Source organism: Lissotriton helveticus, chromosome 5_2, assembly GCF_964261635.1.
Source record: "Lissotriton helveticus chromosome 5_2, aLisHel1.1, whole genome shotgun sequence".
NCBI classification, from domain to species: domain Eukaryota; kingdom Metazoa; phylum Chordata; class Amphibia; order Caudata; family Salamandridae; genus Lissotriton; species Lissotriton helveticus.
In genome coordinates, this window is record NC_136066.1 from 8210795 (window position 1) to 8237554 (window position 26760).

At 49.6% G+C, this 26760-nt stretch overlaps 1 protein-coding gene across 2 annotated transcripts in view; it reads left to right on the forward strand.

The window, feature by feature from the left end:
- LOC144761153 (long-chain fatty acid transport protein 4-like) overlaps positions 1–26760 on the forward strand; it is a 132558-nt gene that overhangs the window by 79527 nt on the left and 26271 nt on the right. For both annotated transcript variants that reach the window (XR_013595610.1, XM_078646646.1), the window contains exons 9-11: positions 3111–3237; positions 8682–8819; positions 16284–16448. Coding sequence is in view for 1 of the 2 variants with exons in the window: in XM_078646646.1 (XP_078502772.1) it covers positions 3111–3237; positions 8682–8819; positions 16284–16448 (430 nt within the window). In the remaining variant the exon portion in view is untranslated. The remainder of the gene's footprint in view (positions 1–3110; positions 3238–8681; positions 8820–16283; positions 16449–26760) is intronic.

The window sequence follows — 26760 nt, forward strand, 5'->3', positions numbered from 1 at the left end:
CCTGGCCCATAAACCTTATAACTGTGAGTGCAAGCCATTATTTGTTAGTTGGTCGAATCAGAGTTGGTGTACACGTCCATCGAAAAGTAGGCAGCACCAGTTAGTATTCATACTATTCTTGGTTCACGCATTCCCGAAAGAGCTTAAAGAGGAATCCATCCGAAAGCCCCCCCTGTCTCTCAATGGGACCTTAACGTTGTTCTTACAAGTCTCATGGGTTGACCTTTGGAGCCGTAACACTCGTGCTCATTACAGTTCCTTTCAACGAAGGGGAGAGTCCTAATTCCAGTCGCATCTCTTGTGGGAGTCGGTGAACTGCAAGCTGTTCCAGTGAAAGAGCCATTTATTCAGGTGCAGAAAGAGCGGGTCATCCTTGTAACTAATCCTCCTTTTCTGCCTCCCAATTCCATATCATTCAACCCATTGACCTTTCAATGTTTTTTCCAGAAGCAAAAGGCTGTAGGAAGGGGTTACACATGTTAGATGGTAAGAGCCCTTCCGTGTTACATTGACAGACCTAAACCTTTTAGAAAAACGAAGCAAGTATTTGTAGTTTCTGGTAAGCCTCGCTTAGGAAACCAATTCCCAAAGCAGGCGCTGTAGATAGATCGTTAAATGCATCTGAACTTGTTACATCGTAGACTTGACCTTGTGCCCGTAGCACGTTCTACTCTCAAGAAGGGATCCTGGTGGCTTTTCTTGGCAGCTCTAAGTTGCCACTTTTGTAATGCTGCAGCATGGTCCAACAGCCACTCTTTTATCAAACACGGTTTTGTAGACCGAATCGCGTTTTGTACATTTGAAAAAGCATTTTTCGGGTTGCCGCGGTCCGTTCTGTGAATCGGGCCAGTTGTGACAGGAAAAATATTTTATACATCTGGCCCCATCGCTCCTAACACCGTCTGATGTGGTGTCTGCCATGGTGCATCGTGGATTTATGGTGAGGACTCATGCGCCTCCTCAAAACCACAACCTCAAAGAAAAACCACTCGCAACGTCCTCGCCCAAAACTAGATGGCAGAGTGTGCAGAGCATGTGAATCTACAGCAATTGGAACAGGTGAGTAATGTTTTACGCCCTCCAATAGCTACCTATCTTGTACCCTGTATTCTATTCTTGATGATTGGTGTTCTAATTTTTTTTTTTTAAACAGATTTTATTGGTTATTTTCATCAAACATGTCGTACATTCTTCATAACCCACAAACCTATCTCTATGATTGTTCCCAACTCCTCCCAGACGTGCCCCCCCCCCCCCCCCCCCCAACTACAGTGGTGTGGGTATATTCATTGCTCCATAATATCTAGAACTCTCAGCGTGCCCGATAGTAATGTACAATTTCCCCTATAGATGATCACATGTATGTAATTGCTCATTCATCCCCTTCGTCCGATTGTATTGGTGTTCTCATCTTGTTCTTTTTCATCCCAGTAGTTGACCTGTGCTTTATTTTACTTTGTGATTGATTTCCTGTTTTATTTATAGATACTGTTTTTAGTTCTGATGTTTGATACAATCTTGGGGTTACATTTTGACTGGTTGTTTCTTATAGTCTTATTTTCCCAACCTGTGGTCTAGCGTGTTTCAGTATTTTGGTGTGGTCTTGTTTTAGGTCTTAATTGTCGTCTTTTTTTGGTGTGGTCTTGTTTTTCATTCTTTGAATTGTATGAGTATCACATTTTCTACTTCTTAATTTCTTTCTGTTTTGTTTTTGTTTCAGAGTGTAATGTTTTCTCAATTTGATTTTTGTTTTGATTTTTTTCCTTCATTTAACGTTTGGTTTCTTTATTTTTGCTCTTGAAGGTTTCATATTTAGATTTTACCGTGTAAGATAATCTTGTTTTAAAAATTTTATTTACCATTTGGTGGATTCGTTTTTAGGTGGCGCCTAGGCAGCGCGCATGCGCTGTCTGGAAGACCTGCAGTATGCAGTAAAAGGAGGTAGCTCCCGCCTGCTGCTCGCCATTTGTTCAACGCAGGCTCTGTCTTCTTTGCTCGCTTGTGACTGGCTTAGGCAGCCAATGTCACTTCCGGTTTTTTTCAAGCGCAGCACCGACTTAGTACAGTTTTCTTACGCTCACGCAGTTTATTTGTTATTCGGGGAGCTCTTTTCTTTGTTAATTGAATTGCTTTATGCTTGTGTCAGTGCAGTTCTGTGTCGTTCCCCTTCCCCCCACCCCATCACCACCCGCCCGTCGCTCCTTGTTTGTCATACAAGTGCTCGTTACCTTTATAGCGGATGATGCAGTGTAAGTAAAATATACTTTTATTTTTCTTGCACAATGAGATTTAGCTTTAATACGCGCACTTGCGCCTTTCTTTTGTTGTGCACTTGGCACCTAAACATTGTTTTAAAAAATGTTTTAATCAACATGACATGTGCACACAACAATGGCGCCTGCTGCCCGCAGCCCGCTCTCGGGAATGCTTTCAGTGTTAATCAGCCTGTTTCGTTATCCAGTTAAAGTTGTAAACGTGATTACTTTTTCTCGCGAATTTCTATTCTTAGTCATAAAGTGAAAAACTTGCACTTGTTGGCTGTTAGTCGCCTGACTCCCTTGGCAACAGCTTTACTAATGCAATGTTTCACTCTGTAGCTATAATACTATAATACGTGTGCGACTTGGAGATTTATTTTTATTTCGGTTGCTGCTAATTAAAGAGATGGCTGGTTTAATGGACCGAATTTGTAGAAAGCACATGTTGTTTCGAACCCCCACCTACTTCCCCTGTACACCAATCACAACCAACCCGCCCATCTTCTGTGCATCTTGCTGGTACCAATGCGTTTTGCACCAGTAAAGGTAGGCAACGTGTCTCGCATTTACGTACGTTTGGGCTCTTGGCATTGTAAATAACAATGACTTTTTTTTATTTTTTGTTTTTTAAAACCTAAATAAAAGGCATTGTTATTTACAATGCTGGTAGCTTAAACTCGCGTAAATGCGAAACCTATTGCATTGCAAATGCTTGTTGCTTTTGAATATTGTCATTTGTTATTCCTTTTGTAACTTGTTTTGCAGTTTTTTCTTTAAGTCTCCCAGGTCAGTGTTTGAGTCCAGAGCCCCCGGTGACTGCTGTCTCACGGTGTGATCTTGTTACTTCTGTAGGTGGGCTCCTGCGGCTTTAACAGCCGGATCCTCCCCTTTGTGTATCCAATACGGTTAATGAGAGTGGACGAGGAGACGATGGAACTGATCCGGGGGCCTGATGGGGTCTGCATCCCCTGCAAGCCAGGTGAGATGAGGGGAAGCTGCAGGAACACCACCCAGGGAGGGGGCAGGGGTCACAAGGATGACGCGCCGGTGTGCAGGGACCTGGTGGCATGGTGGTGATGAAAGAGGTAGACAAAAGGAATCATGGAAGCAATAAGGCAGAGACTGATAGACATTCGTGAACGAATGAATGAAGGAATGAATTGTAATTCTCAAAGGCTGATATAACAGTGTGGGTTGGGGGAGGGTTTCAGACACTCAGAGCCATACTCTAAATGGTAAACAGTCCTAGTTAACACATTTTGAAGAATAGGAACTAGTTCTTCCCGTAACTGAAAGAATTCCAGTGTTTACCATCAACAAGGACAACTTTTTCCTCCAAGACATGCTTTAGGAATTTTGGGAAAGGTAAGTAGGCAGCAAAAGACAAGGAGATGATGGACGGAGCGCGGAAACTTTTCAAACACTCATCCCCAGTCAACAGATCTGGGTTGAATCCATCACCGTTCTTTAGCCCACTCTGCCACCCCAGTTCAGACATGGCCATATGCAAATCAGTCTGACCCTGTGCCTCATGGGAACAGTTCAGCCAGAACTTCCAGGCCAGGTCTTCCCTGGACCTGAAACAAGCTACCGAGGACCGGTTTCGGGGTAACACTCCTCATCAGCCAGGCTTGCTTGAATCCAGTACAAAAGTGAGCAAGGGACTCACGTCTGGGCATACCCTGCCAACTTGGGGCAAAAAAGGCAAACAAAAGGAGATGATGGACGGAGCGCTGAAACTTTTCAGACCCTCACCCCCAGTCAGTTTTTGTCATTCTTCCCCACTCTTGCTCTCCTCACTCAATCCACTTTGTTACTGTCCTCCCATTAATGTTCCCCCTTCCCATTGTCATTTTGGCCCATAATTAACATTTTTCACAGTAATGTTTAAAAAAAAAAAACCTCTGTTCTGTGTTGTCTAAAACATTTTTGTTTTTGCTCATTTTGTTTGTTTGCGTTGTTTTTTATTTTTGTTGAAGGTGGACAGGAGTCCCCTCCCAGTTTTTAGGTCTCGCAGAGAGACCTAATGCCACCCATCCACAAAACTGACTTTTTACGATGAGGATTTCCAACAGTTCACGTGACCTGCTCTCATGCACGAGACTTCAAAGCCTCAGCCATTTGCTTCCCAACCAGTACTGCAGGCCGTGACTCGCATCAAAGGCAGCCCAGCCCAGCTTCTCCCAGCAGGCAGCCCACCCCCCTCCCTCTCCATATGGTCGCTCGAGTTCCAAGCTTCCCCAGTGTGCGCTCGTTCACTTCACTTTTTCACGGCCGCAGGCCATGACTCCTTTACCACTGATTTGCCAGTTGTAATGCTTTCTGTGTGCTGCTGTGAAGGCATTCTGCTTCAATTTTAAACATTAGGATTAGGCCAGACACTTTTTCACGGCCGCAGGCCGTGACTCCTTTATAATGTTGTAAATACAAAACACTGACTATGCTGAACAATGTACCATTTAAAAATAGCTATTCATTATTTTCTTACTGCGAACCGGGTGTCTATAGATTAATCTTATTTCACCTGTAAACTTTGTGAGCAAATCAGAAAAGGGCCTTTTCTTTTGAGGAAAATAAATGTTTATTTCTAAAGCGCTACAACGTATCCAGGGTTTCTCAGCGCTAGATCGAAATTTTTATAATTACATGTTTTGAAGCCTGCCCAGCCTGTGCCGTCTCTCCCGAACCCTTAACCCTTCACCCTGCCCCCACCTCCTTCTGTCTCCCAGTCCCTTGCTGTCGTCCAGTTCCTTGTTTCATCTTTGTTTGCCCTCTTCTTTCTCTTTCGTTCTCCCTCCAAGTCCATCTGTGAGCTATCTTTATCTTTATCTTTCTGTCCCTCCATCTTTCACCATGTTCTTTCCCCCCTGTCGCCCTTTTCACTCTCTCCCTTCTTCCTCGCTCTCTCGCTTCCTTCTTCCTCTCATTGTTCCTCACGCTGGAAAGAACGTGAAACACAGCGCAAGAAAGTGTGTTGTGCTTATGGAGCGGCGTAAAGCTTTCGAGACTAAGCTGCTCGTGTGGCATTATACCAACACTTTTATTAAGCTCACTGAGTCGATAATACTGATGTTTGTTGGTAAAGCGAGTCGGATATTGTGCAGCGCGTGCACCGTGCGACACGGGTGTGCAGAGCAGATTGCCTCTTAGAACACGCTGAAGTTGTGCAAAGCACCCTGCTGCAGATAAAATAACACACCAAACCAGCTGGACATTGACCGTCTATTAAACCCAGAGCACTTCAGTTCCGTCCCTCCTCCCCCCTAATTACATCCCTGTTCACGGCCGGGGCCCACTGGTTCACACTTTCACGGCCGCAGGCCGTGACTCGCATCTGCTTCTCCGATCTTCAAAGGCTCTGCTCTCCGCCACCCTCCCCCCTCCACCCCCCCCGCCTATACACACCACCAGCCATCAGTGCACGCTTTCGCTGGGCACAAAAACCACCAGCTGTCAGTGCACACTTCCACCAGGCACACCAAGCAGACACACACCACCAGACGTCAGTGCACGCTTTCACCAGGCACACACACCCTCCAACTCCAAATCCACCCTCCAACTCCAAATCCACCCTCCAACTCCACCCTCCAACTCCAACTTCCAACTCCACCCTCCAACTCCAACTTCCAACTCCACCCTCCAACTCCAAATCCACCCTCCAACTCCAAATCCACCCTCCAACTCCAAATCCACCCTCCAACTCCAAATCCACCCTCCAACTCCAAATCCACCCTCCAAATCCACCCTTCAACTCCACCCTCCAACTCCAGATCCACCCTCCAACTCCACCCTCCAACTCCAAAAATTACCCTCCAACTCCAAACCCACCCTGCAACTCCACCCTCCAACTCCAACCTCCAAATCCACCCTCCAAATCCACCCTCCAAATCCACCCTCCGAACTCCACCCTCCAACTCCAACTCCACCCTCCAACTCCCACTCCAACTCCACCCTCCCACTCCAACTCTACCCTCCCACTCCAACTCCACCCTCCAACTCCACCCTCCCACTCCACCCTCCAACTCCACCCTCCCACTCCACCCTCCAACTCCACCCTCCCACTCCACCCTCCCACTCCACCCTCCAACTCCACCCTCCCACTCCACCCTCCAACTCCACCCTCCAACTCCACCCTCCAACTCCACCCTCCAACTCCACCCTCCAACTCCACCCTCCAACTCCACCCTCCAACTCCACCCTCCAAATCCACCCTCCAAATCCACCCTCCATCTCCAAATCCACCATACAACTCCAACTCTACCCTCCAAATCCACGCTCCAACTCCAAATCCACCCTCCAAATCCACCCTCCAACTCCACCCTCCAACTCCACCCTCCAACTCCACCCTCCAACTCCACCCTCCAACTCCACCCTCCAACTCCACCCTCCAACTCCACCCTCCAACTCCAAATCCACCCTGCAACTCCACCCTCCAACTCCAAATCCACCCTCCAACTACAAATCCACTCTTCAACTCCAAATCCACCCTCCACCCTCCAACTCCACCCTCCAACTCCACCCTCCAACTCCACCCTCCAACTCCACCCTCCAACTCCACCCTCCAACTCCACCCTCCAACTCCACCCTCCAACTCCAACTCCACCAGGCACACACACCACCAGCCGGGAGTGCACACTTCCACCACAGCACCACTCAGCACCACCACAGCAACACTCAGCACCACTACAGCACCACTCAGCACCACTACAGCATCACTCAGGGGCACCACAACATCACTATGCGCTACAACAGCATCACTGAACGCCACAGCATCACTTGTCCCCAAAACAACATCACTCAGCGCCACCACAGCATCAATCTGTGCAACCATTCAACAACTGGTTCAAATATTTTCTGTCAATGTTTCAAACTTTATTACAAATGTCATAAAAAGATGTTAAATGTTTTCACTTCTGTTCTTGTTAAAACATTGTGATTTGTCAGATCAATACATGTAAGACAGGGGAAAACTAAACATGTACCTTTACTAATGCTATAGATGTAACATTTGCCAACTTTATAACTATTGGCATTTCTAATAACAAAACTAATACTTTTATATTTTGAAAAACATAAACAAAAATGAAACTTTTTTTACATTTTACACACCAAAAGCTCAAACTTTTCTATTGCGAGACCTATTGCATTGCAAATGCTTGTTAAGCTGTCCCAGTGGCAGCGGGCACCTGTGGCTCGTCTGTCTGCTGCTGGAGACAACTGAGGCTCTTTAATGGCACCCCTCATGATCTGTCTCCCTGCCCAGCCCCTTTCGTGCCACCCCCAGGTAACATTACTGCTCGCTGTGACGCTCAAAGAGAGCCCAGTGGCCTCACTCACTCTCAAGCAGGGAGATTTGGCACCTTGATGAAAGTGTGACTGCAGGCGTCCCTCCCCCCCGTACGGTCTCATGATGCCTATTGGAGGCAGTTAATATTTGTTTCAACAGATTATCCTGATACAAACATCATTTTGTGCTGTATGTATAAATGAAAGTATTTATTTTTCATCACAAAATGTTTTTGACTAAGAGAAGATATATGAGTGGTATCAGGGAGTATTAACTCCTGGTTCTGAAGAATACCCTTGGGGTAGAAACATGTCGACCAGCGGAACTGAGGTACGTTGTTCCCTTTAGGTTCCCTAATCTTTCCCCATATTTGCATTTTACCGGATAGAGACGGGAATAAAAAATCCTTTCCTACTAGCCAGGTATTTAAATTTTTCTCTCCCCCTCCCCATCTTTTACTTCATCTAACACATGATCCTACCAACAAAAAGTGCTTCCACTTAACACGTAGGTTGCAGCACACCACATTCCACAGCGGAATGGTAAGAATCCAATCAGGAAGCCTGCCACTAGAAGGAAACCCTGGTGGGGGAGGGTTATCTAAGGAAAACCTACAGTTTTCCAAAGAAACACCCTAGTGGGAAGAAAAACCCTTCAATTGACAGAAGGGCTCTACTTTGAATACAGGATTTGTACCTGGAGCCGAGCCCCTTTGTTGAGCCCTTTCCTCCATCCCCCCTTTTTTCTGAAACCCTGTAGGACCTCCTCCGCCCCCTCCTCGGTCAGTTCTGCTCATCCCTGTCGTACCTCTCGTCACTTCACACCAGTCCCAGGTGCAGTGATGTGGTATTCGCTGCCCCTCCTCACTGGTCTGTGGCGCTTTCTCCCTGTCACGAGTTCTGCTCCTCGACACCCGTCTGCATCTTGTAGTGTTTCCTGTCCCTCCTCACCAGTGCTCGTCCCAGTGACGCTTCTTGCCTAAAGTCCTTGTGGTGTCTGTCTGTCCTCCTTCACTGCTCCTGTTGCCTAAAGCCTCAGAGATGTTTCTTCTCCTCCCTCCAAACTGTGCCCCTGAAAATGCCTCAGTCAGTGTAGTTTTTGCCAAAGTTTCAGGATGTTTTTCTCTCTCCCTGCAGGTGAACCAGGCCAGCTTGTTGGACGTATTGTTCAGTCAGACCCACTACGGCGCTTCGACGGATACGTGAATGGGGACGCGACGAGCAAGAAGGTTGGAAGAGATGTCTTCAAACGAGGAGACACGGCCTACCTCAGTGGTACGTGGAGTGTCGTTTCTGTCAGGGCAGGGCCTGGTTTCTAGCAGAGCATTGTGCGACTACAGGCCGGCTGTAGGGCTGCTGCTGGCAGACTAGGGTTTGGGTGCTAGGGTGCTGATCTGCACATACTGCCCGAACTGCATCTTCTACGCTGGCCAAGAAGTATTTTGTTGCTGATGATCAGAAGGTGGCTGCTGCTAGAGTGGCGCTCGTAGCAATAGAGATAGTGTGTTGGTGGAACAGTGTAAGAATTTTTGCAGCATAGCATGTGGATACTGTCAGGGGGTTGTGTGTGTGGGTGGGTGGGTGCGTGCGTGTGGGTGGGTGCGTGTGTGCGTGTGGGTGTGCGTGTGTGCGTGTGGGTGTGTGGGTGTTTATACGTACACCAGCAGCTCTGTTTAGATGCTGGTAGAGCAGTGCGAATGCTCATGAGCAGCGGACGCTAGGTTAGAAGTGTTAGAGTGCCTCTAGAGTACTGTGGTGTGTGTGTGTGTGGTTGCATGTGTGTATGGCGTGTGCATGTGTGGTGTGTATGCGTGTAAAGCAGTGGGCGATGCTCACGAGCAGCGGATGCGAAGTTAAATGTGTTAGTGTGCCTCTAGATCACTGTGGGGTGGTGCGTAGCTTCTGGCAGAGGTTTGGGGCAGCTGGAGGAGCAATACATGTTTGTTGGCTTTGTAGTGTTTGTGGAGGCGATTATGGTTGTTAGCATGAAGTTGTGTGGGTGCTGATAGACTGCTGTTTGTGAATTGTGTTGGTGTAAACCCTCATCTCTGCGACTGTGCCAGGTCTGCACTCGTTCATCCAGGGCCCAGAACTGCTGAAGTTGGTGCAGACTGTGCCAGGTCTGCACTCGTTCATCCAGGGCCCAGAACTGCTGAAGTTGGTGCAGACTGCGCCAGGTCTGCACTCGTTCATCCAGGGCTCAGAACTGCTGTAGTCGGCGCAGACTGCGCCAGGTCTGCACTCGTTCATCCAGGGCTCAGAACTGCTGTAGTCGGTGCAGACTGCGCCAGGTCTGCATTTGTTAATCCAGGGCTCAAAGCTGCTGTAGTCGGTGCAGACTGCGCCAGGTCTGCATTTGTTAATCCAGGGCTCAAAGCTGCTGTAGTCGGTGCAGACTGCGCCAAGTCTGCACTCGTTCATCCAGGGCTCAGAACTGCTGAAGTCTGTGCAGACTGCACCAGGTCTGCACTCGTTCATCCAGGGCTCAGAACTGCTGAAGTCTGTGCAGACTGCGCCAAGTCTGCACTCGTTCATCCAGGGCTCAGAACTGCTGAAGTCTGTGCAGACTGCGCCAGGTTTGCACTGGTTCATCCAGGGCTCAGAACTGCTGTAGTCGGTGCAGAGTGCACCACGTCTGCACTCGTTCATCCAGGGCTCAGAACTGCTGAAGTCTGTGCAGACTGCGCCAAATCTGCACTCGTTCATCCAGGGCTCAGAACTGCTGAAGTCTGTGCAGACTGCGCCAAGTCTGCACTCGTTCATCCAGGGCTCAGAACTGCTGAAGTCTGTGCAGACTGCGCCAAGTCTGCACTCGTTCATCCAGGGCTCAGAACTGCTGAAGTCTGTGCAGACTGCACCAGGTCTGCACTCGTTCATCCAGGGCTCAGAACTGCTGTAGTCGGTGCAGACTGCGCCAGGTCTGCATTTGTTAATCCAGGGCTCAAAGCTGCTGTAGTCCGTGCAGACTGCGCCAGGTCTGCACTCGTTCATCCAGGGCTCCGAATTGCTGTAGTCGGTGCAGAGTGCACCACGTCTGCACTCGTTCATCCAGGGCTCAGAACTGCTGTAGTCGGCGCAGACTGCGCCAGGTCTGCACTCGTTCATCCAGGGCTCAGAACTGCTGTAGTCGGTGCAAACTGCACCAGGTCTGCACTCGTTCATCCAGGGCTCAGAACTGCTGAAGTCGGTGCAGACTGCGCCAGGTCTGCACTCGTTCATCCAGGGCTCAGAACTGCTGTAGTCCATGCAGACTGCGCCAGGTCTGCATTCGATCATCCAGGGCTCAGAACTGCTGTAGTCGGTGCAGACTGCGCCAGATCTGCATTCGATCATCCAGGGCTCAGAACTGCTGTAGTCTGTGCAGACTGCGCCAAGTCTGCACTCGTTCATCCAGGGCTCAGAACTGCTGAAGTCTGTGCAGACTGCGCCAGGTCTGCACTCGTTCATCCAGGGCTCAGAACTGCTGTAGTCGGTGCAGACTGCGCCAGGTCTGCATTTGTTAATCCAGGGCTCAAAGCTGCTGTAGTCGGTGCAGACTGTGGCAGGGCTGCACTCGTTCATCCAGGGCTCCGAATTGCTGAAGTCTGTGGAGACTGCGCCAGGTTTGCACTGGTTCATCCAGGCTCAGAACTGCTGTAGTCTGTGCAGACTGCGCCAGGTTTGCACTGGTTCATCCAGGCTCAGAACTGCTGTAGTCGGTGCAGACTGCACCAGGTTTGCACTGGTTCATCCAGGGCTCAGAACTGCTGTAGTCGGTGTAGACTGCACCAGGTCTGCACTCGTTCATCCAGGGCTCAGAACTGCTGTAGTCAGTGCAAACTGCACCAGGTCTGCACTCGTTCATCCAGGGCTCAGAACTGCTGTAGTCCATGCAGACTGCGCCAGGTCTGCACTCGTTCATCCAGGGCTCAGAACTGCTGAAGTCTGTGCAGACTGCGCCAAGTCTGCACTCGTTCATCCAGGGCTCAGAACTGCTGAAGTCTGTGCAGGCTGCGCCAAGTCTGCACTCGTTCATCCAGGGCTCAGAACTGCTGAAGTCTGTGCAGACTGCACCAGGTCTGCACTCGTTCATCCAGGGCTCAGAACTGCTGTAGTCGGTGCAGACTGCGCCAGGTCTGCATTTGTTAATCCAGGGCTCAAAGCTGCTGTAGTCCGTGCAGACTGCGCCAGGTCTGCACTCGTTCATCCAGGGCTCCGAATTGCTGTAGTCGGTGCAGAGTGCACCACGTCTGCACTCGTTCATCCAGGGCTCAGAACTGCTGTAGTCGGCGCAGACTGCGCCAGGTCTGCACTCGTTCATCCAGGGCTCAGAACTGCTGTAGTCGGTGCAAACTGCACCAGGTCTGCACTCGTTCATCCAGGGCTCAGAACTGCTGAAGTCGGTGCAGACTGCGCCAGGTCTGCACTCGTTCATCCAGGGCTCAGAACTGCTGTAGTCCATGCAGACTGCGCCAGGTCTGCATTCGATCATCCAGGGCTCAGAACTGCTGTAGTCGGTGCAGACTGCGCCAGGTCTGCATTCGATCATCCAGGGCTCAGAACTGCTGTAGTCTGTGCAGACTGCGCCAAGTCTGCACTCGTTCATCCAGGGCTCAGAACTGCTGAAGTCTGTGCAGACTGCGCCAGGTCTGCACTCGTTCATCCAGGGCTCAGAACTGCTGTAGTCGGTGCAGACTGCGCCAGGTCTGCATTTGTTAATCCAGGGCTCAAAGCTGCTGTAGTCGGTGCAGACTGTGGCAGGGCTGCACTCGTTCATCCAGGGCTCCGAATTGCTGAAGTCTGTGGAGACTGCGCCAGGTTTGCACTGGTTCATCCAGGCTCAGAACTGCTGTAGTCGGTGCAGACTGCGCCAGGTTTGCACTGGTTCATCCAGGCTCAGAACTGCTGTAGTCGGTGCAGACTGCACCAGGTTTGCACTGGTTCATCCAGGGCTCAGAACTGCTGTAGTCGGTGCAGACTGCACCAGGTCTGCACTCGTTCATCCAGGGCTCAGAACTGCTGTAGTCAGTGCAAACTGCACCAGGTCTGCACTCGTTCATCCAGGGCTCAGAACTGCTGTAGTCCATGCAGACTGCGCCAGGTCTGCACTCGTTCATCCAGGGCTCAGAACTGCTGTAGTCGGTGCAAACTGCACCAGGTCTGCACTTGTTAATCCAGGGCTCAAAGCTGCTGTAGTCCGTGCAGACTGCGCCAGGTCTGCACTCGTTCATCCAGGGCTCCGAACTGCTGTAGTCCATGCAGACTGCGCCAGGTCTGCATTTGTTAATCCAGGGCTCAAAGCTGCTGTAGTCGGTGCAGACTGTGGCAGGGCTGCACTCGTTCATCCAGGGCTCCGAATTGCTGAAGTCTGTGCAGACTGCGCCAGGTTTGCACTGGTTCATCCAGGCTCAGAACTGCTGTAGTCGGTGCAGACTGCGCCAGGTCTGCACTCGTTCATCCAGGGCTCAGAACTGCTGTAGTCGGTGCAGACTGCGCCAGGTCTGCACTTGTTAATCCAGGGCTCAAAGCTGCTGTAGTCTGTGCAGACTGCGCCAGGTCTGCACTCGTTCATCCAGGGCTCCGAACTGCTGTAGTCGGTGCAGACTGCGCCAGGTCTGCATTTGTTAATCCAGGGCTCAAAGCTGCTGTAGTCGGTGCAGACTGCGCCAGGTCTGCACTTGTTAATCCAGGGCTCAAAGCTGCTGTAGTCTGTGCAGACTGCGCCAGGTCTGCACTCGTTCATCCAGGGCTCCGAACTGCTGTAGTCGGTGCAGACTGCGCCAGGTCTGCATTTGTTAATCCAGGGCTCAAAGCTGCTGTAGTCGGTGCAGACTGTGGCAGGGCTGCACTCGTTCATCCAGGGCTCCGAATTGCTGAAGTCGGTGCAGACTGCGCCAGGTTTGCACTGGTTCATCCAGGGCTCCGAACTGCTGTAGTCCATGCAGACTGCGCCAGGTCTGCACTCGTTCATCCAGGGCTCCGAACTGCTGTAGTCCATGCAGACTGCGCCAGGTCTGCACTCGTTCATCCAGGCTCAGAACTGCTGTAGTCCATGCAGACTGCGCCAGGTCTGCATTTGTTAATCCAGGGCTCAAAGCTGCTGTAGTCTGTGCAGACTGCGCCAGGTCTGCACTGGTTCATCCAGGGCTCCGAACTGCTGTAGTCGGTGCAGACTGCGCCAGGTCTGCACTGGTTCATCCAGGGCTCCGAACTGCTGTAGTCGGTGCAGAGTGCACCAGGTCTGCACTCGTTCATCCAGGGCTCAGAACTGCTGTAGTTGGTTCAACTGTCATTAAGCCACACTTGCTCATCCTCTGGTCTGTAGTCCTTGTAGATTGTGGCAGACCTGCACTCATTCATCCGTGGTTCACAGCTCTTCTGGTCAGTGCAGATTGTGGCAGACCTGCACTCTTTCATCCAGGGCTCTGAGCTGTAGTCGGTACAGATTTCGGCAGACCTGCACCCATTCATCCGTGGCTCAGAGCTCTTCTAGTCAGTGCAGATTGTGGCAGACCTGCACTCATTCATCCGTGGCTCACAGCTCTTCTGGTCAGTGCAGATTGTGGCAGACCTGCACTCATTCATCCGTGGCTCACAGCTCTTCTAGTCAGTGCAGATTGTGGCAGACCTGCACTCATTCATCCGTGGCTCACAGCTCTTCTGGTCAGTGCAGATTGTGGCAGGCCTGCACTCATTCATCCGTGGCTCACAGCTCTTCTGGTCAGTACAGATTGTGGCAGACCTGCACCCATTCATCCGTGGCTCAGAGCTCTTCTAGTCAGTGCAGATTGTGGCAGACCTGCACTCATTCATCCGTGGCTCACAGCTCTTCTGGTCAGTGCAGATTGTGGCAGACCTGCACTCATTCATCCGTGGCTCACAGCTCTTCTGGTCAGTGCAGATTGTGGCAGACCTGCACTCTTTCATCCAGGGCTCTGAGCTGTAGTCGGTACAGATTTCGGCAGACCTGCACCCATTCATCCGTGGCTCACAGCTCTTCTGGTCAGTGCAGATTGTGGCAGACCTGCACCCATTCATCCGTGGCTCAGAGCTCTTCTAGTCAGTGCAGATTGTGGCAGACCTGCACTCATTCATCCGTGGCTCACAGCTCTTCTGGTCAGTGCAGATTGTGGCAGACCTGCACTCATTCATCCGTGGCTCAGAGCTCTTCTAGTCAGTGCAGATTGTGGCAGACCTGCACTCATTCATCCGTGGCTCAGAGCTCTTCTAGTCAGTGCAGATTGTGGCAGACCTGCACTCATTCATCCGTGGCTCACAGCTCTTCTGGTCAGTGCAGATTGTGGCAGACCTGCACTCATTCATCCGTGGCTCAGAGCTCTTCTAGTCAGTGCAGATTGTGGCAGACCTGCACTCATTCATCCGTGGCTCAGAGCTCTTCTAGTCAGTGCAGATTGTGGCAGACCTGCACTCATTCATCCGTGGCTCACAGCTCTTCTGGTCAGTGCAGATTGTGGCAGACCTGCACTCATTCATCCGTGGCTCACAGCTCTTCTGGTCAGTGCAGATTGTGGCAGACCTGCACTCATTCATCCGTGGCTCAGAGCTCTTCTAGTCAGTGCAGATTGTGGCAGACCTGCACTCATTCATCCGTGGCTCACAGCTCTTCTGGTCAGTGCAGATTGTGGCAGACCTGCACTCATTCATCCGTGGCTCACAGCTCTTCTGGTCAGTGCAGATTGTGGCAGACCTGCACTCATTCATCCGTGGCTCAGAGCTCTTCTAGTCAGTGCAGATTGTGGCAGACCTGCACTCATTCATCCGTGGCTCACAGCTCTTCTGGTCAGTGCAGATTGTGGCAGACCTGCACTCATTCATCCGTGGCTCACAGCTCTTCTGGTCAGTGCAGATTGTGGCAGACCTGCACTCATTCATCCGTGGCTCACAGCTCTTCTGGTCAGTGCAGATTGTGGCAGACCTGCACTCATTCATCCGTGGCTCAGAGCTCTTCTGGTCAGTGCAGATTGTGGCAGACCTGCACTCATTCATTCGTGGCTCACAGCTCTTCTGGTCAGTGCAGATTGTGGCAGACCTGCACTCATTCATCCGTGGCTCACAGCTCTTCTGGTCAGTGCAGATTGTGGCAGACCTGCACTCATTCATCCGTGGCTCAGAGCTCTTCTGGTCAGTGCAGATTGTGGCAGACCTGCACTCATTCATTCGTGGCTCACAGCTCTTCTGGTCAGTGCAGATTGTGGCAGACCTGCACTCATTCATCCGTGGCTCACAGCTCTTCTGGTCAGTGCAGATTGTGGCAGACCTGCACTCATTCATCCGTGGCTCACAGCTCTTCTGGTCAGTGCAGATTGTGGCAGACCTGCACTCATTCATCCGTGGCTCACAGCTCTTCTGGTCAGTGCAGATTGTGGCAGACCTGCACTCATTCATCCGTGGCTCACAGCTCTTCTGGTCAGTGCAGATTGTGGCAGACCTGCACTCATTCATCCGTGGCTCAGAGCTCTTCTAGTCAGTGCAGATTGTGGCAGACCTGCACTCATTCATCCGTGGCTCACAGCTCTTCTGGTCAGTGCAGATTGTGGCAGACCTGCACTGATTCATCCGTGGCTCACAGCTCTTCTGGTCAGTGCAGATTGTGGCAGACCTGCACTCATTCATCCGTGGCTCACAGCTCTTCTGGTCAGTGCAGATTGTGGCAGACATGTATTGATATCATGGGCTTCGAGCACCTGCAGTCAGTTCAGACTGGAGCAGAAGCTTACTCACCCTTTTTCTCTTCCTTAGGGGATGTCTTGACGATGGACGAGTATGGATACATGTATTTTCGAGACCGCACTGGGGACACATTTCGATGGAAAGGCGAGAACGTTTCGACAACGGAGGTGGAGGGAACTCTGAGCCGCATCCTAAACATGGCTGACGTGGTGGTGTATGGCGTGGAAGTACCAGGTAACTTTTCTATTTCTATTTAAAACATTTATTGAGAGCGACAGCTGCCCCAGCCAAGGGGCGTCCCGGCACTAAAAGCAACACAGCAGCAAGATACGGAGGAGGGTTTACACAGTAGGAAAGAGAAAGGTTTTAATAGCTCTCCTGAATTGAGTGAGATTGTCAAGGCCACGAATATGGGGGGGGGGGGGCAGAGGATTCCAAAGAACAGCCACTCTATAACGGAAGGAATGACCTCCAGCTCGAACTTTCCTGACGCGAGGGACCCGCAGCAAATGTTGGCCCATGGAGCGAAGCTGGCGGGGGGGGGACATAGAACGAAAGCAAATCTGTCAGTGAGCTAGGGGATCCGAGCTTCAGAATTTTAAAAGCTATACAGAGTGCTTTGAACTCAATCCTTTGAGCCACAGGCAGCCAGTGAAGGCGGCGGAGCCTGCCAGACACTGAGCAGACTCTACGCTACATACAGTTCTGCCGCAATCAGAGGGCCTGGCAGCGAGTCTTGTTTCTGGGGCCCTCAGTGGTCACGTGGCAATATCTTTTGTTTCATTGGAGTCCCAGGGCCTCTTGTACTCTTCCTTTTCTGTCAGGCACCCAAGGTTGTACTAGTTTATTTATTATTTATTATAGAGTTTTGTATAGCGCGAACAAGACCCGTGGGTATCAGAGCGCTTAACAAAGGAGAGGTAAAGGGTTAACATATATATTAACAGTTACAGTACAACAGATGTGAGGTAGATGGTATATATTCATAACACATGTGACGTTAGCGTTAATAATATGCTATGGCTAGACTTATAACAAAAGCAAGTATATATAACATAAATGAGGTAGATCGGTATAAGTTCATGTGGGATGCCGTTCTCAGGTTCAGTCAAAGTAACCATTGGTGTAGTCCTTTAGGTCGTTCTCGTATCTTTGAATACGCGTTCCTTATAGTGTTGACTATGCTTCCCTTTCTCATGACATACATGTTCTGTATTAGGGCAGGAATATATCAGAAACAATGAACAATGATCTTCACTAAGTTATGTATTTATTCATCAGAAGGCTCTTCACTTCCCGCTTGAATGTTACCAGATTCTGGATCTTCCTGATGTTTGGAGGGAGTGAGTTCCATATTCTGGGGGCAGCTCCTGAGAACGCTCTGTCATATGTTTTTTTCTTTCGGAAAAAGGCTGGTCGTAACAGCAATTCCTCAGCACTCCTAGCTGGTCGGTTGCCACCCGACACTTGAATTTTCTTTGCTAGATATCTTGGGGTGTTGTGGTGTAGCGCTCTGTGTGTGATACATGCTATCTTCATTTGGATTCTGGCTTCGTAAGGTAGCCAGTTTAAGGCTTTCAGGTGCGGGGATATATGATCGTATTTCCTGGTTCCGGTGATCAGTCTTGCCGCAGCGTTAAGGCAGGCTTTTAGTGGTGCCGTAGACATTTTTGGTAAGCCAGCCAAGGTGGTGCAGCCATATTCGATCCTCGAGATAACTAAAGATTGGATTGCCAATTTGAGGTCCGCCTCTGAGATGAATGGTTTCAGTTTTCTTAAGTAGTTCAAGTGGAAGCGGGCACTTTTGGCCATTGAGTTAATGTGGGCTTTCATGTCTAGATTCTCGTCTAGGGTGATTCCTAGTGATTTAGCTGAGTTGACCAGGGTTGGGGTGGAGTTTAGCGCAGTCACGACTTTCGTCCATTCCTTTATTTCCGTATGGCTCCTTGGCGGTGAGATTAGTAGGAACTCTGTTTTGTGTGCGTTCAGCTTCAGATGATTTGTGGTTAACCATTGTAGTACCATTTTTAGTGTCTCGTTCATTAGTTCAATGTCTTTTAGGGATTCGATCTTTAAGTATATTTGCGTGTCGTCAGCATACATGTGATAGGATATCTGAGATTTTTGGAGAATTTCTGCGAGTGGTTCGACGTATAGGTTAAACAGATCTGGGGATAGTGTTGATCCTTGAGGGACTCCTATTGAGATAGGGCATGGAAGTGAGATTGATTGGTTAACCAGGAAGCGCTGCGTTCTGTTCTGTAAAAAGGAGTCGAACCATTTCAGCACAATTCCCGACAATCCTATCCTGTCCCGTAACCTGGTCAGTAATGCTTCGTGATTTACCGTGTCAAATGCCGAGGACAGGTCAAGGAGAATCAGTAAGCATGCTTGATTTTGGTCAAGGGCCTGTAGCGCATCATCAACAATATGGAGAATCGCTGTTTCCGTGCTGTGCCCTGCTCTGAATCCTGACTGGCATTCATCTAGCAAGGAGAACTTGGCGATGTGTTGGCTCAGTTGGTTCTGCACACATTTCTCAATCAGCTTGGCCAGTATAGGGATGTTGGTCACTGGGCGAAAGTTGTTAGGATCTGATGCATCCGCTGTGGGTTTTTTGATTATGGGAACTACTTGACTTGTTTTTAGGCAGTCGGGGAGGATCCCTTGTGAAAGTGAAGCATTTATTATTTCGGTCCATATTGGAATCAAAATGTGATTGATTTCTTTTAGGCATTTTGCGGGCAGGGGGTCTTGGTAGTGGTTGTTTGGTTTGATTTCTGAGAGCGTCTTGGCAATCATGTGCTGGTCGTACAGTTCGAATGATTCCCAGATTGCCTTGTTTTTTGCCTTAGTGCATTCCTTTGTAGAGTCGGTATCGTTCGTATACCGTGGTTCGATGGGAAGGTTCACCGCGGCGTTTCTAAGCTCTATTTCGAGTGATTTGGCCTTTTCCGTGAAAAACGTGGAAAATTCATCACAGCTTAGAGGTGTTATTGAGTTTTCTTGCACTGATTTGGCTAGTTTGTTTGATTGCTCCTTTAGGATTTCAAAGAGTTTTCGTGGTCTGTTTTTGGCATTGTCCAATTCTGATCTTATAAATTCCTTTTTTGAGTTGATGATCTTTTTATTATATTGGTTCCTAATTTTTCTGAGGGCTTTCAGTTCAGGGGATGACGGGTGTTGTCTCCATTTTCTTTCGGCCATTCTCAATTTACGTCTTTCTTCGTTTAGTGCTTCATTAAACCACGGGTTTTTAGTCTTCTCTGCGATTCTTTTCAATTTTAATGGCATGGTGTTATTGACGATATTTTCGACAGCTGCTATGTAGTGATCCGTCAGGTTGTTGACGTTCTCCAGGTTGTTGGGTGGCCTTAAGTCTCTTTCGCAGCTTTCGACCAGTCGCTCCATATTTGCTTCATAGTTGCCCTGAGAACAGGCTGGGACTCTTTTCAAGGACAGTCACTCCTCCTGCAGGGCTAGGCACTCGCCTTCCTTCTTTGAACAGACAGTCGGGTTTCTAGGCACTGAGGCTGACCCTCATCTCCTTCATCAGGTTGTAGACCTCAGGTGATGTCCTGTCACCTCTGGAGACTGGCTGTGAGGCGGACCCTCATCTTCAGCAGGTTGTAGACGTCAGGTGATGTCCTGTCACCTCTGGGAGACTGGCTGTGAGCAGACCCTCATCTTCAGCAGGTTGTAGACCTCAGGTGATGTCCTGTCACCTCTGGGAGACTGGCTGTGAGCAGACCCTCATCTTCAGCAGGTTGTAGACCTCAGGTGATGTCCTGTCACCTCTGGGAGACTGGCTGTGAGCAGACCCTCATCTTCAGCAGGTTGTAGACCTCAGGTGATGTCCTCACCTCTGGGAGACTGGCTGTGAGCAGACCCTCATCTTCAGCAGGTTGTAGACCTCAGGTGATGTCCTCACCTCTGGGAGTCTGGCTGTGAGACCCTCATCTACCCCATCAGGTTGTAGACCTCAGGTGATGTCCTGTCACCTCTGGAGACTGGCTGTGAGGTGGACCCTCATCTTCAGCAGGTTGTAGACCTCAGGTGATGTCTGTCACCTCTGGAGACTGGCTGTGAGGTGGACCCTCATCTCCTCACGCAGGTTGTAGACCTCAGGTGATGTCTGCTCACCCCTGGAGACTGGCTGTGAGCAGACCCTCATCTTCAGCAGGTTGTAGACCTCAGGTGATGTCCTCACCTCTGGGAGTCTGGCTGTGAGGCTGACCTTCATCTCCTCACGCAGGTTGTAGACCTCAGGTGATGTCTGCTCACCTCTGGAGACTGGCTGTGAGACCCTCATCTACCCCATCAGGTTGTAGACCTCAGGTGATGTCCGCTCACCTCTGGGAGACTGGCTGTGAGGCCGACCCTCATCTTCAGCAGGTTGTAGACCTCAGGTGATGTCCTCACCTCTGGAGACTGGCTGTGAGCAGACCCTCATCTTCAGCAGGTTGTAGACGTCAGGTGATGTCCTCACCTCTGGGAGTCTGGCTGTGAGACCCTCATCTACCCCATCAGGTTGTAGACCTCAGGTGATGTCCTCACCTCTGGGAGTCTGGCTGTGAGGCTGACCTTCATCTCCTCACGCAGGTTGTAGACCTCAGGTGATGTCTGCTCACCTCTGGGAGTCTGGCTGTGAGACCCTCATCTACCCCATCAGGTTGTAGACCTCAGGTGATGTCCGCTCACCTCTGGGAGACTGGCTGTGAGGCGGACCCTCATCTTCAGCAGGTTGTAGACCTCAGGTGATGTCCGCTCACCTCTGGGAGTCTGGCTGTGAGCAGACCCTCATCTTCAGCAGGTTGTAGACCTCAGGTGATGTCCTCACCTCTGGGAGTCTGGCTGTGAGGTGGACCCTCATCTCCTCACGCAGGTTGTAGACCTCAGGTGATGTCCTCACCTCTGGGAGTCTGGCTGTGAGGCTGACCTTCATCTCCTCACGCAGGTTGTAGACCTCAGGTGATGTCTGCTCACCTCTGGGAGTCTGGCTGTGAGACCCTCATCTACCCCATCAGGTTGTAGACCTCAGGTGATGTCCGCTCACCTCTGGGAGACTGGCTGTGAGGCCGACCCTCATCTTCAGCAGGTTGTAGACCTCAGGTGATGTCTGCTCACCTCTGGGAGTCTGGCTGTGAGACCCTCATCTTCAGCAGGTTGTAGACCTCAGGTGATGTCTGCTCAACTCTGGGAGTCTGGCTGTGAGACAGATGCCAGCTCTGGTCACACAAGTCCTCAGATCTGAGGTGCACTCCTTCCTTGGCCGTGAAGGACTTGAAACTATAACCCAGTGCGGTGGTTTATATCCCACTTTTATTGAACATTTTCCGGACAGGGAAGTTGGATCCACTGTTGGATACTTCAGAACCGGTTTGGGGTGGGTCTCCTTCAAATGTAATTTCTGGGCTAGTCTGTCTTTTTGCAATGTGCGTCTCACAGCAGGTGGCAGTGGGGCTGGCTCCGAACCGGAGGAGCCAAAACATGAGGACAATGAAACGTGAGTTCTCTGCACCTGGCTGACGCGATAATCAGAAACAGACAAAAGGGCGGCGCTGCCTAGGAACTCCCTCGACTTGAATACCCGGACTTCAGCCCCAAGCCTCATCCCAAACACCCACCTCTCATGGCATGAGTGAAAGTGCCCCATCTCCAGCCTCATCATTGCAGGGCCTGGGTCTGCAGCTGCAGCAATGCAGGCGTTCCAGGGCCACCGTAGGGGGAGGCTGCTCTCACTCTACATGTGTCATGTTAAACCAGGGGCATCCAGTGTGGATCACACAGCACCAGCACTCACTCACACAGCACCCTTCTGCCAGACATAAACTGCACACTCAATGCACAGTCACACATGCAGCGTGCACAGACCCACGCAGCGTACACAGACCCACGCAGCGTACACAGACCCACGCAGCGTGCACAGACCCACGCAGCGTGCACAGACCCACGCAGCGTGCACAGACCCACGCAGCTTACACAGACCCACGCAGCGTACACAGACCCACGCAGCGTACACAGACCCACGCAGCGTACACAGACCCACGCAGCTGTGGTAAATAAATAAATAATTACCGGTACTATTTTTCTATGCATTAAATAAAACAGATAGCTCAATAAATAAGAGGCAGGATCCGGGGTATCTGAGTTGAACAGGCTTTAATCAGGCACAAGGGAAGGGACAGGATCGGAATAGCCTGGCATGAAATGGATTGGCAGCTGCCGGGGCAGGGGAGAGAGGGACAGCTAGCGTCACATTAACAGTACCGAGTATATATAGTAAAACATTACAATTGCATTACATACAGTAGGCGGAACAAGTGACAAACGAAAGATAAGAACACATGGGCGTGACAAAGAAGGCGTGCACAGGGCGTGCACGAAGACATGTGATGAGAACGTCACAGAAGTGTCATAAATGGGTGGATACATGGAGGGGGCTACCTGGGCAGCTGGAACCTTTAACCTAGTGGTGCGCGCAAACGGGCCATGACGTGTAACTGGGGAAAGCTGGAGGCTCTGACTTCTGTACTAGAAGAGGAGACTAAAGTCTGGGATGTCCGGACGACATGTACCTATAGCATATCTGGTATCTCGTGTTTGGAGTACATGTTGATTGAATCTAAAAGTCATCAGGGGAAAGGCTACTTGACACTAAGGCTGGTGCATGCATATATTCTTCATGTATTGCGTGTGCTATGAATCTTCTATGGATATTAATTCAGTAATTCTCTTACATGAAGACAGGAAGACTAGACTTGTAGCTGAAGATGTTTATGCAGCTCGTTAGCTAGGAATGTGAAGACGGAGAGCTGAACTGATAACTGTGGGCATAACATATTCTTGGCAGGCAGGCAGACAGAGCCAGGCCGGGCACCTCGCTGCTTGGCAGAAAGTAAGCGAAGGGTCAGGGATGCGGGAGGGGCTGCATCGCTCCTCGGAGCAGGTTCAGGAGACTGGAGCTTGAATCTGGTGTCCGGGCCCTCATGAGGCCTAGAAAACGGGGACAACTCGATGAATTAACGTGCACAATGTAAAAGGGTGTCAACATAGGCCTAGAAGTCTAATTCACGTTGCTTTCACGGGGACTGGATAACTGGCATACTAAACGCTGGACACAACTATAAGTGCGTCATTATTAGATCATAAAGGGAACATATGCATATTAATCATGCACATATAACATAGGATGGGGAGCACGTAGGCACACATGATAAGGCAAAATTCAATTTTCCTCATTCCCTCCTTGTGCCCTACGTTTCCCTCAAGAAACATCAATATTCATGATACCATCTATCATTTCATATAGCATCATTTGCTCGTCTCGAATCTTCTTGGAACGGGACTTTGGACTTGGAATACAGGATGTAGCGCACAAGCCGCAAATCGCAGGGCCACATTGTAAACAGAGACAGCAACTGAATATGATCATTACTGCTATACCCAGGAATGACAATACTTTCCATCCCCAGGCAGATATTATACTCCAGAGCCAACCGGACCATGTCCAGGTGCCTGGATTCTGGTGCAACTGATGGGCTATTTTATGAAGTCTGGTTATAGCTGAATAAACAGACGGTGCGTTATTAGGAATGAAAATGCAGCAACTAGATCCGATGACTCTACAAGCTCCGCCCCTATCGGCCAGTATGACGTCAAGGACAAGACGATTTTGAAGCACGACAAATCTCATAGCAGATTGCTCTTCTGTTAAGTTACCTAGAGCAGAAGTAGTCTCATTCACTACTGCTTCAAGGGTTCTGGTTAACCTACGTATTAACTTACTATTCTGAACAGGACCTATGAAGAAAAAGAAACCTTTATTGAAGTCTGTATACTGTTCTAATGCAGTTTCAGTTTGATCGACAATTGGGGACTCAATCTCCCTTCTATGTCTAATGTGTACTAGATGTGTATTTCTGTGATAATCGGAAGGGGCTAGGAAAACTGGTGGCAGTAGGAAGGCAATGTAACATGTTCCATCCCAATCGAGGGGCAGACGAACATATGCGGTCTGACCACATACAAAATACGAATGACGTGAGGCTTTGAAAGTAGATTTCCCACTGTCACTATACTCGACCACAGTAGTACAATCACTGTGTCCTAGATGTACTGAACCATTCTTTCTGACACATAATTCGCCTTTCACTGGTAGAACTGTAATAGCAGGCAAATCTGGAGTAGTCTCAAACTGAACATTTAAAACCATGAAATTCGAGGAATAATTACCTAGATCATATACTTCATTTTCTAGATCTAACCCTGTTCTATGGGAAAGACCTTCCTTGTCTGGGAAACATGTTCTATTCAGAAGGGACATATCGTTTGAGGATGACGTTAACGTAAACCATGCTCCACATGAACCATTGTGTGAAAAAGGATAGGGAAAAAGTGGCAGAACTCCCTTCGGTGTCTGGAAAGGGGGGAGTCGACCACACACCCAGCAATTAGTGGCATTGCTGGTCTGGTGTGAATAGTGTAACATACGGATGAAAGTATTATTGCGCATGGCAAGACGATAGGATAACTCGTGAGGAGGCAGTTCACTAAAAGTGTGCTCTACTGTAACATTAGAGGAAAAATTTACATGTGAAACAGTAGGAGGAAAATATACATATAAAACATAACCTATGCCTGCAATCATAAAACTCAGAAATAATAAAATTAAAAGAGTAACAATGCATCGGCTTCGGAGAGCTTTGTGATAACGTATTTTCTTAGAGTTTTGACTAACTCTCTTACTATGTGGGTCTATCTTATACATGTCAGGAACCTGTCTAACCGCTTCACCCGAGAGGGACTTAGACAATTAAACTGGCTGACTTACTAGACCTTAATTTTTCTTTGTACTCCTGCTGTGGAGTTTTCTCTAACAGGGGAAGCTTAGAGTCAGTATCTGGGCAGTCCTTGAGAACGGGGCAGTCTTTGAAAAAAGTCTTTGGACGGAGTCCATGGAATCGCTTTACGTGACTGGAGTGCAACCACCCCTTCCTGCCTTCAACCTTGATGGCAGTCCTTGTTGTTAGCAATACGAGTCTTGGCTCCTTCCAGCGGGGCTCCAGCAGACTTGAACGATCAAAATTCCTCACGAGGACGAGGTCGCCTGGTATGACCTCATGCGGTTTCACTTGAGTGTTGTCTGGAAAAGCAGCGGCAACCTGTGAACGACAAGAGAGTAGTGCAGACATCAAGGAAGCCAGGTAATCTGTCAGCATATTACTATCAACATCAGTAATTGTACGTGGTCTAGGTGTACCCCACATGTTTGGGGGACGACCGAACACTACCTCATAAGGGGACAGACCTGAACGGGAGTGAGCGACCATTCTCATATAGAAAAGGGCGACTGGCAGTGCTACTATCCAATCTACGCCTTTCTCTGCGCATACTTTGGCAATGCGGATTTTCAGGGTCTGATTATGTCTCTCTACGAGACCTGCCGCTTCAGGATGGCGTACACAATGGAACTTCCACTGGTACCCTAACAGAAGGGATACTTGTTTCATGAGTTCGGATGAGAATGGCTGGCCGTTGTCTGAATACACGACCCTCAGTAATCCATAGTGGGGGAAAAACTCACGAACCAACTGCCTGGCAGTGGTCGCGGCAGTGTAATCTGGAACTGGATATGCTTCTGTCCATCTGGACAAAGCGCATACAACTACGAGGACATACTTGAAAACTCGACATCGATCCATCTGGATATAATCCATCTGGAGGACTTCAAAAGGGTGGTCAGGAGGATGGAATCCACCTTGTTCCACCGGGACACCTTTACCTGGATTGAACTGACAACAGATCATGCAGGTACGTACTTTCTGCTTGGCTGCTGCTCGTAAATGCTTGTTAAACCAGAGGTTCTGAATACTGTCTAACATGGCTTTTTCTCCTAAATGTGCTGGACTATGAGCGGTGTTAATAATGACTTGAACCATAGAGTCGGGGAGAAACCATGTGGCTTTTCCCTTCGTCAACCATCCCTGATCTGTCTGGACCCCTCCTTGTTCAGACCATTTCTTGATTTCATCGGGGGTAGCATGTGTCTGTATGTCTAGTACGTCTTGTGTAGGGTCCTTAACTGTCATACAAGTAGTCTGAACTGGAACGTCTGTCTGTGTTGTGTTAACTGGAGTATCTGGAGTCTGAGCTGTAAGCTTGGCTGTTCGATCTGCTAGATCGTTACCTTGGGAAATGATGTCAGTGACTTTCGTATGTGCTTTGCACTTCATAATGGCAATGGCTTTCGGTAAATGTATTGCATCTAACAGAGCTTGAATGAGGGGGCCATGCTGAATCTTGGCTCCATGAGAGGTCATAAAACCTCTTTCTTGCCAGAGGACTCCAAAGTCGTGAACGACTCCGAATGCATAACGTGAATCTGTATATATGTTTACTTTCAGGTTCTTGGCTCGTATGCAGGCTTGGGTCAGAGCGACGAGCTCTGCTGCTTGAGCAGACAGGGTATCAATACGATGTGTTTCTATAACTTCGGTTTCAGTAGTCACTGCATATGCGGCTACTAGTTCTCCGGTACTTGCTC